Consider the following 12,500-nt stretch of genomic DNA (forward strand, 5'->3'; position numbering starts at 1 on the left):
GACGAGCTGCTGCTGCTGCCTCTCTCTTGCTGCAGCAGCAGCAGCAAATGCAGCCTCTAATTTACGTCTTGTAAGAACTGTTATATATGCCATAGATAACTGCAGCAAATAAACAAATAAATAAATAAATAAATAAATAAATAAATAAATAAATAAATACATAAATAAATAAATAAATAAATAAATAAATTTATATTATTTATTTATATTTATCCTTTCTGTATTTTTTTTTTACGGGAAAAAATACGACCTCTAATATAAACCCTAAACCCTAAACCCTAAACCCTAAACCCTAAACACTCACGGCAGCCATTATAATTCCCAAGGCGACAAGACTCATTCTTTGCCATGTCCAAGAAAAATTACCTGCAATAAATAAATAAATAAATAAATAAATAAATAAATAAATAAATAAATAAAAATAATATATTATATATTTATTATATAAATAATATTTATATACGTGGGACCCAGTCTAAACCCTAAACCCTAAACCCTAAACCCTAAACCCTAAACCCTTACGTATATCTAGGTCTTTGAGGTCACCTAGAGCAGAGCCAATAAAATTAAAGGCAAGGATAACTGCGAATAAAAAAAAAAAAAAAAAAAGAAAACCCTAAACCCTAAACCCTAATTAATAAAAAAAGGAAAATATATAAACCCTAATTAATAAGAAAATGAATATATCTAAACCCTCAATAGATAAACCCTCAATAAGAGGCAGCACCAACAACCACCCTAGGGTTTATTAGGGTTTATTAGTGTTTATTAGGGTTTATTAGTGTTTATTAGGGTTTATTAGTGTTTATTAGGGTTTATTAGGGTTTAGGGTTTAGGGTTTAGGGTTTACGTGGTGTTCCTGATAGAGTTCCTAATAATAGATGAGAAGTCTTAAGAGATGTTACGCCAAATAAATAACTTGTTAACTGCAGCAGCAGCAGCAGCAGCAGCAGCAACAGCAGCAGCAGCAGCAGCAGTAGTAGTAACAGCAGCAGCAGAGGAAGCAGGTGCAGATACACCCAATATAAACCCTAAACCCTCATAAACCCTCGTAAACCCTCATAAACCCTCGTAAACCCTCATAAACCCTCGTAAACCCTCGTAAACCCTTATAAACCCTCATAAACCCTAAACCCTAAACCCTAAACCCTTAAATAGATATATACGTACAGAATAAGGTAGAATAGGAGATAATCTAATAAGAGCAACAAAAGTAATTCCTCCTTCTTGTACAGCAGAATTAAATGCATTAAATAAATAATTAGTTTGCATGCATGCATGCAAAGAATTATATAATAAATAACGACTTATTAAAAAACAAAAAAGCCCCGATAATAAGGCACCTATTATTGAACATATAAATCCTACTACTATACCCACTGCAGCAGCAACAGCAACAGCAGCAACAGCAGCAACAGCAGCAGCAACAGCAGCAGCAGCAGATGCAGTAGCAGATGCAGCAGCAGCAGAAGCAGAGGCACACACAGCAGAAAAAAAAACACACAAATTCATAATTTTGATGGAGAGAGGACGCAACACGTATTAACCCTAAACCCTAAACCCTAAACCCTAAACGCTAAACCCTAGGGAATCCACCATGCGTATACAACCAACTGCCTAAACCCTAAACCCTAAACCCTAAACCCTAAACCCTAGGGAGATGTATCTTACAACTTTCTCCATAAATACGAGAGAAAATGAAACCCGCTGCCAAGTGCTGAACAATAATACACCACAAACCCTAAACCCTAAACCCTAAACCCTAATCCCTAAACCCTAAACCCTAATCTCTAAACCCTACACCCTAAACCCTCAATGCTGTAACCCAAGACTGCCTACAGCGGTTCGCGGAAGGCTGAGGAGTCGTATGCCTAAACCCTGAACCCTAAACCCTAGTCTCTAAACCCTAAACCCTAAACCCTAATCTGTAAACCCTAAACCCTAAACCCTCACCATGAATTCAGCTGGTAAGAAGCAAGCAATAAACAAAACATACAAAGCTATATAAGCAAAAGGAGCAAAACCACCCAAGTCTTGCACCTGCACACAAACCCTAAACCCTAAACCCTAAACCCTAAACCCTAAACCCTAATGTGCCATCACTAGTCAGCAGCAACAGCAGCAGACAGAATGACAAAAATACAAACAGCAGCAGCAACAACAAATGCAGCAGCAGCTTCTGCTGCAGCTAATTCAGCAGCAGCTGCTGCAGCTAATTCAGCAGCAGCAGCATCATCAGCAACAGCAACACCAACAGCAACTGCAACAGCAGCACCATCACCATCACCAGCAGATGCAGCAGCAGCAGCAGCAACAAATGCAGCAGCAGCAGCAAATGCAGCAGCAGCAGCAGCAGCATAATTTACCCCTGCAATAATTTCCCTGAGTAGATTAGCTGTTGTATCTAGATGAACAGCAGCAAGCAGCAGCAGCAGCAGCAGCGCAGCACCAAAGAATATCTTGAATAATAATAAACCCCTAAAGAAAACCCTTTCTCCTATGCTGCTGCTGCGCTGCAGCAGCATCTGCTGCTGCAGCTGCAGCTGCTGCTGCTGCTGTTGTTGATCCTCATCATCATCCTGTTCTTGTTGATCCTCTTGATCCTGCTGCTGCTGCTGCTGCTGCACAATACCTACTGCAGCAAATGGTCCTGCTGCTGCTGCCCCACAGTTGCATGCAGCAGCAACATCCCTGCTGCTGTCCATAAGACGTTCCTCTAACTCTCGCGCATTGTCCTTCATTCTCACAGCAGCAGCAGCAGCAGCAGCAGCAGCAGCAGCAGCAGCAGCAGCAAGTGGAGCACCTCTATAACAGGTCTACACAAACAGAGCTGCAGGTCTTGTGCTGTCCTTGCAGCAGCAGCACGAGCTGCTGCCTAACTGCTGCTGCTGCAGCAGCAGCAGCAATAGCTGCTGCCGCTGCTGCTGGTCCCAACGATTCAGTAGCTGACCGCTGCTGCTGCTGCTGCTGCTGCTGTTGCTGCTGCTGCTGGTACTCCTGCTTGCCCGATCCGCTGCAGCTGCTGCTTATACTTATAAGGAAAGAATAAAAAGAGAACAGCAGCAGCAAAATTTGCTGCTGCTGCACTGCAGGAGGGAGTCACAGAGACGCTATGGAACCGGCGCTGCAGCAGAGCAGCAGCAACAGTAGTACAGCAGCAGCAGCAGCAGCACAACAGCAGCAGCAGCAGTAGCAAATGCCTCTTATATATATAATAAAGGAAAGAAGATAAAGGATATATCCATAGACAGACAAATCCTTAAAAGAATAACACAGCAGCAAGGGCCCTTAGCCAATCCTTCGGCAGCGGGTGAGCTGCTGCTGCTGCTGCTGCTGCTGCTGCTGCTGTTGCTGCTGCTGCTGCTGGCCCCAGTACTGCAGCAACCAACTAACTCTTTGTGTTGTTACACACTTTTCTGTTTGTCTTCCTTTATTGTTATAAATAGATCTTCTATAAGAGGCATATATCTAAGGCGAGGCAGCAGCAGCTGCAGCAGCAACAGCAGCAGCAGCAACAGCAGCAGCAGCAGCGAACCACTGCTCGATGTCTCGCAGCAAGGTTGTTTATAATACTATTGTCTCTTAATTATTTCTTTTTTTTCTCATGTAAAGACAGCAGCAGAAGTCAGCAGCACAATTCAATCAGCAGCAGCAACAACTGCAGCAGCAACAGCAGCAGCAACAGCAGCAGCAACAGCAGCAGCAACAGTAACGGCTGGCTGTATAACCAATGTCTACAACAACAGCAGCAGCAGCAACAGCAGCGGGCAGCAAGTCTGCAGCCGTTTGTCCGTATGTTGCCTCCTAATACTGCTACCACTGCAGCAGGGGATCAGCAGCAGCAACAGCAGCAGCAGCAGCAACAGCAGCAGCAGCAGCAGCAGCAACAGCAGTGGTCCTAGCAGCAGCAGCTGCTGCTGCGAACGGCATTAACGCCACCAGCAACCAGCAGGTGGGAGCCATGCAGCAGCAGCAAGTCGTGCAGCAGCAGGGACAGCAGCAGCTGCTGCTGCAGCAGCGGCTAGAAGCAGCAGCAGCTGTGCAGCAGCAGAACGCAGCAGCATTAAACACCCCACAAGAATACTGGCGGGTCCAGATGGCAGCAACAGAATCAGCAGCAGAACCGGCAACAGCAGCAGCAGCAGCAGCAGCAGCAGCAGCACCAGCACCAGCAGCAGCGGCACAGCCAGAAGCTTCTGCAAGGGAGGCAGCTGCAACAGCAATAGAAGAAGCAACAACAGAACAACCAGCAGAAGCAGCAGCAGCAGCAGCAGCAGCAGATACACAAACAGCAGCAGAGTCGGGTGGACAGCAGACAGAATGTATAGCTGCAGCAGCAGCAGCAGCAGCAGCAGCAGCAGCAGCAACAGCAGCAGCAGCAGCATCTGTGCCTTCAAAATCCCCAGCATGTACAGGGGAATGCCCAGAATACATTCTCCAGCAACAGCAGCAGAAGCAGCAAGAGGAGCGACGACAGCAGCAGCAGAAAGAAGGGCAGCAACAGCAGCAGCAGCAGCAAGAGCAGCAGCAAGAGCAGCAGCAGCAGCAGCAGGTTGCTGACGACTGTTGCTGCACTCCTCCTGTGTCGCCTCTCTCTCCCGTCCTATCACCCCATCAAATCCCTTCAGCAGCACCACCACCGCCACCAGAAGCAGCAGCAGATACAGCAGCAGCAGCAGCAGCAGCAGCAGCAGCGCAGCGGCAGCCTAGCTGCTCGTCTGTGTCTGTATGGTTATATGAACGTCTTGCTCTTCTTGAGCAGCAAATAAAAACGCAGCAAGAATTACATCATAAGGAGATTGCTAGTCTAAGGATGAGGTAATTGCTGCTGCTGCTGCTGCTGCTGCTGCTGTTGCTGCTGCTGTTGTTGCTGCTGCTGCTGCTGGTCGTGCTGCTGCTGCAGCAGGTCTGGTTGTTTTTTGCGGTGGTTTTATAGCTGGTATAGGTGCTGCATGCTTGTGCTGCTGCTGCTGCTGCTGCTGCTGCTGCTGCTTCAATTTCTGCTCCTGCTGCTGTTGCTGCTGCAGGGACTGCAGCAGCAGCAGCAAAGTCTCCTCATTGCATGCGTGTTTGTTTGCTGCAGTCATGAAGTGTCTCTTTCTCTGGCGCTGCGGGGGACCAGCAGCAAGGAGACAGCAGCACAAATAACAGCAGCAGCAGCGCAGCAGCAGCTATCTTGCAGTGGCTGCTTCCGTCTACTGCAGCAGGTCCAGCAGCAACGGCAGCAGCTGCAGCAGGTGCAGCTGCAGCACGAGCAGCTCCTGCATGCCCGCAACAGCAGCAAATTGCGGAGAGGCAGCAGCCCCAGCGGCTGCACCATAAGGGGAAAGGGATCAGATGCAGCGGCAGCAGCAACAACAGCAGCAGCAGCAGCAGCAGCAGCAACAGCAGCAGCAGCAACAGACCCGGCCACACCGACTCCTGCTGCTGTATGCTTACCTGCAGGCACAGTCGAGGTGCAGAAGGACAGCAGCAGCAGCAGCAGCACCGAGGACAGGAGCAGGAGCAGCAATTGGTGCAGCAATTGCCGCTGCCGTCTCCACCGTTGCAACAGCAGCAGCAGCAGCAACAGCAACAGCAGCAGCAGCAGCAGCAGCAACAACAAAGACAGGAGTTTCAAGAGGGAAGTTGGTGGTGCATGCGAAGGTGGTGATTCGCAGACATCTGCTGCTGCTGCTGCTGCTGCTGCAGATTCTCCTGCTGCTGCTGCTGCTCATGCAGATTCTCCTGCTGCTGCTGCTGCTCATGCAGATTCTCCTGCTGCTGCTGCTGCTCATGCAGATTCTCCTGCTGCTGCTGCTGCTGCTGCACCGGTGACTGTGGGCTCGGTGGAAGACAAACAACTGCAGCAGCTGCTGCACCACCTCCACCACCAGCAGCAACAGCAGCAACAGCAGCAGCAGCAGCTCGACCACCACCACCATCATCATCATCACCACCACCAGGAGCAACAGCAGCAGCTACAGCAGCAGCAGCTACAGCAGCAGCAGCTACAGCAGCAGCACGTACAGCAACAGCAGCAGCAGCAAGAAGAAGAAGAAGATAGATGGATAAGAGAGATAGTGCAGCATGCAGATTGCTGTTTGCTGCTGCAGCATTTCTCTCTAATTGCATGCAAACATTGCAGCAACATAATTAATGTAAGTCCTTCCTCCTGCTGCTGTTGCTGCTGCTGCTGCTGCTGATACTGCTGCTGCTGCTGCTGTTGCTGCTAATGCTGCTGCTGCAGTATTTGTCTCGTATGCAAACATCGCGGTTGCTGTACATATAGTATATAACAATAAATATTTATTTATTTATTTATATTTATATTTATTTATTTATTTATTTATTTATTTATTTATTTATTTATTTATTTATTTATTTATTTATTTGTGCATACAGCCAAGAGAATTTTCTCATCATTTACGTCTTTGTATAAAAAAAAAAAAAAAAAAAAAAAAAAAAGAAAAAAAAAAAGAAATAAATAATAATAATAATAATAAACAAATAAATAATAATAATAATAATAAAAAAGAAATAAATAATAATAATAAACAAATACATAAAAATATTATTAATTATAAAAATTATACACAAAAAAATTCTGCTGCTGCTGCTGCTGCTGCAGCAGCAGCAGCAGCAGCACTCAGCAGACAGGCATTATCCTCAAGGATACCATTCTACTCTAGCAGCACACCCTTTCCTTAATAATAATAACTCCTGCTGCTGCTGCTGCTGCTGCTGCTGCTGCTGCTGCTGCGCTTGAGTTCGAGCAGCAGCAGCAGTAGTAACTGTTAATAGCAGCAACGGCAGCAAATGGTGCAATAAATAGCAGCAGCAGCAGCAACAGCAACAGCAGCAGCAGCAGCAGTATCGTCATTTTCCATTTGTTTGCTGCTGTTTAACCTTTTGCCGCAGCAGCTGCAGCAGCTGCAGCAACTACTACAGCAGCATCTGCTGCAGCAGCAGCAGCATCTGCTGCAGCAGCAGCAGCAGCATCTGCTGCTGCTTTTGGTTGTTGATGATATCGTTTAAAGTACAACATAATATTTTTAGTTTGTTTTCTTCCTTTTGCTGCTATGGAGCAGCAGCAGCAGCAGCAGCAGCAGCAGCAGCAGCAGAAGCAGCAGCAGCAGCACCCATAGCAGCGCCTATAGCAGGAAGAGCAGCACCAATAACAGCAACTGCAGCAGCAGCAGCAGCAAGCTACAAGAAGAGACAGATAGACAACTTTATGCGTTTATAGAAAAAAAAAAACGGAGAGCTGCTGTCTTACCTGCTGCAGCAACAGCAGCTGCTGCAGCAGCAGCGACTGCAGCAGCAGCAGCAGCAGCAGCGGCAGCCAGTTGCAGCACCAGATACTATAGCAACTGCAGCAGGCATTGCCACCACCGCAGCAGCAGCAGCAGCAGCAGGGGGCACACTTCCAGCTACAGCAGCAACTGCGACGGGGCCGCTGCTGCTGCTGCTGCTGCTGTTGCTGCTGGCACTTCTACTATTACTATTACTACTACTGTTGCTGCTGTTGCTTTTGCTGCTGCTGCTGCTGCTGCTGCGGCAGACAGCTAGTGTGGGGCCTCAGCTGCAGCACGCGTGCTGCTGCTGCTGCTGCTGCTTCGTCTGCTGCAAATCGGGAGAGGGATTGTGCTGCTCTCTTTAGCAGAGGCGCTACGATTTCCTCTGCTGCTGCTGCTGCTGCTGCTGCTGCTGCAGCAGCAGGAGATGCAGCAGCAGCAGCAGGAGGGTGCAGCAGCGCTATGCTGCAGCAAGCAGCAAATGACCGATTGTCTGTACACAAGAAACCAAACTCGCCGCAGCACTGCAGCGCCAAACTCCTTGCTTCCTCCAGCTGCTGCTGCTGTTGCTGCTGCTGCTGCTGTTGCTGTTGCTGAGTCTGCTGCTGTTGCTGTTGATGCTGCTGCTGCGGGTGACGTCCATGCACAGTCTCTGCAGCTGCGGCAGGACCAGCCACGCCACCAGTAGCAGCAGCTGCAGCAGCAGCAGCTGCAGCAGCAGCAGGACGAGCAACAAGAATATCTGTCTTAGGTCCGCCGCTGCAGTGAGCAACGCAGCAGCAACCTGCTGCTAGCTGCTGCACAACAGCAATGCCAAAGTGCTCCTCCTGCATAGTATGAAGGCCCACCTGCAGCAGCAGCAGCAGCAGCAGCAGCAGCAACAACAACAACAGCAGCAGCAGCAGCAACAACAGCAGCAGAAAGAATGAGAAGAATAGGAGACAACAACAACGCGCATGCAACGAGCTAAGTATTAATAGAAAGGGAGGGACAAAAGATATTTTGCTGCTGTTGCTGCTGTTGCTGCTGCTGCTGCTGCTGCTGCTGCTGCTGCTTTTTTCTTACCTTAGCCGTGAGCAGCATGTGCTGCAGCAGCAAAGTGTGGGGATTAACAAGAAAGAAGCAAAAAGGAGACAAAGGATTAATATTATATAATATATTATCTATATATGTCTCTATTGCTGCTGCTGCTGCTGCTGTTGCTGCTGCTGTTGCTCCTGATGGTCCTGCACCTCCTGCTGCAGCAGCAGATGCAGCAGCAGCAGCAACAGTAGATATATTCAATGGTGCAGCACAACGAGTTGCTGGCAGCAGCACAGTCTCTCCCCTCAACACTGCTGCTGCTGCTGCTGCTTCTTCTTCATCACTGCTGCTGCTGCTGCTGCTGCTGCTGCATTTACTACTGCTGCTGCTGTTGCTGCTGCTGCAGTGCTCCCTACACTGCAGCAGCAGCAGATAATCTGCATGCCCTCTTATAGATCCACATATTAATAAATGTGTTAAGGGCAGCAGCAGCAGCGGGAACGAGGTGTACATACACCTCAATATATCTATTTGCTGCTGCTGCTGCTTCTCTATACGAAATTGTCCTACAGATATTATCCTATTCTTACGCTGCTGCTGCTGCTGCTGTTGCTGCTGCTGCTGCAGCTGGTGCTGCTGTTGCTGGTGCTGCTGTTGCTGCTGCTGCTGTTGCTGCTGCTGCTGTTGCTGCTGCTGCTGTTGCTGCTGCTGGTGATGATGATCTTGCTGCTGCGAAGGGTCCGGCAAAAGAGTCCAATCATCATGAAGGTCGTCCTGCTGCTGCTGCTGTTGCTGCTGCTGTTGCTGCTGTTGCTGCAGCTGCTGCTGCTGCTCAGGAGAGAGACACGGAGGATAGCACACAGGAGCAAACAGCGCAGTGGGGCAGCCTTCCTTGCTGCTTCTGCTGCTGCTGTTGCTGCTTCTGCTGCTGCTGTTGCTGCTGCTGCTGCTGCTGATATCTATATCAGCAATATTTGCAAGCATCTGCTGCGTCCATTTGCTGTTGCAGCAGCAGCAATTGAGAGGTACAGTCTGCTGCTGCTGCTGCTGCTGTTGCTGCTGCTGCTGCTGCTGCAGTGAGCGCAGCAGCAAACTATAAATACGCCATAAGGTCCAACGGTATAAATACCGCAGCTGCCCAGACACTCGAGAACAGCACCGCTGCTGTTGCTGCTGCTGCTGCTGCTGCGCTACCTCAGCAGCAGATAGCTGCTCTGAAGTTGGTGCTGCAGCAGCTGCTGCTGTTGCTGTTGCTGTTGCTGCTTCCTGAGCTGCTGCTGCTGCAGCAACGTCACACGGCCTCCTAGTAAAGGGATAATGCACATAAGCGGAAAAACCTGTCAGTCCCTCGTGCTGCTGCTGCTGCTGCTGCTGCTGTTGCTGCTGCTGCTGCTGTTGCTGCTGCTGCTGCTGCAGCTCACCATCAGGGACTTTGGGGGCGAATAGGGTCCTCCAGATGAGTTGCTGCAACCGCTGCAGCGGCTGCAGCAGCAGCAGCAGCAGATGGGCACCAGGCAGCCCTGTGGTGTCTGCAAGCCTTGATGGCAGCAGCAGCAAGAGTGCCTCGGCAGCAGCAGCAGCAGCACCGAGCAGCTGCAGCAGCAAAGTGCAGCAGCTATAATGACGAGGATCTGCAAGAAACCCTAATCGCACAGGAACTAAAACCAGCGGGCTTCTGCTGCTGCTGTTGCTGCTGCAGCTGCTGCAGCTGCTGCAGCTGCTGTTGCTGCTGCTGTTGTTGTCTGCTGTTGCTGTTGCTGTTGCTGCTGCTGCTGATGGCAGCAACTCATCAAGCTTTATACCAAAGGTAGCAGCAACAGATCTGCTGCATGCACTGTCCCTATACACCGGATAGCAGCGGCGCTGCAGCAGCAGCTTGGATATGCAGCAGCAGATCTGCTGCCTTCTCCTTTGCTGCTGCCCAGGCAGCAGCACCTGCAGCAGCTGCTGCAGCAGCCGCAGCAGCAGCTGCAGCAGCAGCGGCTCCCCTCCTACAGGCTGATAAGAGACAGGGGCCCCCCTTAGCCAAGGACAATCGCTCTGTACATACACCGCAACTGCAGCAGGAACTTCACAGACACACGAAGCTGCTGCTGCTGCTGCTGCTGCTGCTGCTGCATTGCTGCTGCCAGTTGCGTGCTGCTGCTGCTGCTGTTGTGTCTTGCTGCTACTCTTAGCTCTCAGGCGAAGACTCGACAGATTGCTGCTGCAATCGCCTGAAGATGCTTCCACCGCTTGCTGCTGTTGCTGCTGCTGCTGCTGCTGTTGCTGCTGCTGTTGCTGCTGCTGCTGCTGTTGCTGCTTCAGCAGATGCGCTACTAAGGCCCATAGAACTCTCTCACCTCCCCCTCCTGCCGCTGCTGCTGGGTGCAGCAGCGCAACAGTGGTTGTAGGGAAGGGTAGCAGCAGCGCTAGCAGCAGCAGCGGCAGCAGCAAGAGATGCAGCAATTTGAGCAGCAGCAGCAGCTGCCATGGCAGCGTTGAGTAGCTGCTGCTGCAGCACACAGCAGCATAACTAAGGAGGAGCAGCAGTAGCAGTAGCAGTAGCAGCAGCGCATCCTGCTTCCTCACCCTCAGTAGGGTCATTCTGCTGCTGCTGCTGCTGCTGCTGCTGCTGCTGCTCTAATTGCTGCGGTGTATGTACACCATAAGAAGCAGCAAATTAAAAGCAGCAAATTAAATGCATTAATATAAAGACAAATAATAAATAATTATAAAAGAAAGAATAAATATAAAATATAAATACACAAACCCTAATTATATAATACAGACCCGCGGGGCCCTCCTCGTGTTGCGCCACCCGAGCGGTTAGGGTTTTTTTTTTTATTAGGGTTTAGGGTTTAGGGTTTAGGGTTTAGGGTTTGAGGAGTAAATATATCTAAATATGCAAAATAAAGGATTAAAATACTTCTTTTTTCTTATTAAATATAAATAATATATAAATAATAAATAAATATAATTAATAAACACACAACCCCACCTATATAACCCCTCCTGTCCTCAAAACCCTCAAAACCCTAATTCTCAGGTGTACACACCTAAACCCTAAACCCTAAAAAAGGGTTTACCCTACTTTCTTGTTTAATGCAGCCGGATTGAACAAAGTATAAAGACAACCGCATGAAGCAGTGCAGCAGCAACAACACCAGCAACAACAGCAGCAAGTATAGCAGCAACAGCAGCAGCAACAGCAGCAGCAACAACAGCAACAGCAACTGCAGCACCCGTAGCAGCTGCAACACAGCAGCAGCAGAGATAGCAGCAACAGCAGCACAGGAAGACAACCTCCTGCTTAGCCGTCTGTAAGGCGAGCAACTCCAGCAGCAACAACGACAGCAGCAGCAACAGCAGCAGCAGCAGCAGCAGCAGCAACAGCAACAGCAACAGCAGCAGCAGCAGCAGCAGGAGCATCAAGTATATTTAGCTAGCATGGATGTTGACTGTGAGTTTGTTGCTGCACCTCCGCACTCTTTTGCAGCAGCAGGAGCAGCAGGAGAGTCATCAGCAGCAAACAGCAGCAGCAGCAACAGCAGCAGCAGCAGCAGTAGTGAATTATTTCAGCTACCAGCAGCAAATGTCCAACGTATAGTTAAGCAGCAACTTGCTGCTGCTGCAGTAAGAGGAGACAGCAGATCTATTGCTGCATTAGGTAGATGTGCTTCCTTATTTCTTATATATGCTGCTGATGCAGCAGCAGCAGCAGCAGCAGCAGCAAGAAGACAGACCATTGGTCATCATGATGTTATTGATGCCCTTAAACTCCTTGGATTCCCTGAGGTAGCAGACGAGGTGCAGCAGCAGCAGCAGCAGCAACTGCAGCAGCAGCAACAGCAGCAAATGCAGCAGCAGCAGCAAGGGAAGCAGCAAGATGATGATGCTATCGATCTTGAGGAAGCAGAGGACGCAGAAGCAGCAGCAGCAGCAAAGACACCTGGTGCTGCTGCTGCTGCTGCAGCAGCAGCAGCAGCAGACAGCTATTCAGATATAGCAGCAAATAACTTTGAGGTAGATGTAGATCGCTTGGATTCAGTTGCTGCTGCTGCTGCAGCAGCCGCTGCTGCTGCACCTGGACCAGGTGCAGCAGCAGCAGGACTCTTCCCTGCAGCAGCAGCAGCAGCAGCAGCAAGGGAAGCTGGCAGCAGCAGCAGCAGCAACAGTGCTGCACTGCATGCAGATACACTCGCTGAGTTAATAGACGAA

General features: G+C 49.5%; 4 protein-coding genes across 4 annotated transcripts in view; 2 read left to right on the plus strand and 2 right to left on the minus strand.

The window, feature by feature from the left end:
- Positions 1 to 235: 235 nt before the first annotated feature.
- Positions 236 to 2,741, minus strand: EMWEY_00040760 (hypothetical protein, conserved; the record flags this gene model as incomplete). The annotated part of the gene is made up of 5 exons (XM_013482597.1): positions 236 to 252; positions 523 to 582; positions 1,672 to 1,717; positions 1,954 to 2,040; positions 2,367 to 2,741. Coding segments are annotated over 5 exons (585 nt in total), but the record flags the coding sequence as incomplete, so codon positions are not given.
- Positions 2,742 to 3,112: 371 nt separating this feature from the next.
- Positions 3,113 to 7,127, plus strand: EMWEY_00040770 (hypothetical protein, conserved; the record flags this gene model as incomplete). Its single annotated transcript, XM_013482598.1, has 4 exons — positions 3,113 to 3,189; positions 3,829 to 4,818; positions 5,084 to 6,140; positions 7,071 to 7,127. 4 exons carry the CDS (start codon positions 3,113 to 3,115, stop codon positions 7,125 to 7,127), a joined length of 2,181 nt encoding a protein of 726 aa, XP_013338052.1.
- A 365-nt stretch (positions 7,128 to 7,492) lies between these two features.
- On the minus strand, positions 7,493 to 10,629 carry EMWEY_00040780 (hypothetical protein, conserved; the record flags this gene model as incomplete). Its single annotated transcript, XM_013482599.1, has 3 exons — positions 7,493 to 8,104; positions 8,343 to 9,931; positions 10,533 to 10,629. 3 exons carry the CDS (start codon positions 10,627 to 10,629, stop codon positions 7,493 to 7,495), a joined length of 2,298 nt encoding a protein of 765 aa, XP_013338053.1.
- A 1,100-nt stretch (positions 10,630 to 11,729) lies between these two features.
- EMWEY_00040790 (hypothetical protein, conserved) overlaps positions 11,730 to 12,500 on the plus strand; it is a gene marked incomplete at both ends in the record, with an annotated part of 786 nt that continues 15 nt past the window's right edge. Inside the window, one exon of the mRNA XM_013482600.1 lies at positions 11,730 to 12,500. This exon is cut by the window's right edge and continues 15 nt beyond it. Coding sequence (XP_013338054.1) covers positions 11,730 to 12,500 — 771 coding nt within the window.

This window comes from Eimeria maxima, genomic scaffold, assembly GCF_000499605.1.
Source record: "Eimeria maxima Weybridge genomic scaffold, Emw_scaff678, whole genome shotgun sequence".
In the NCBI taxonomy this organism is placed as follows: Eukaryota; Apicomplexa; class Conoidasida; order Eucoccidiorida; family Eimeriidae; genus Eimeria; species Eimeria maxima.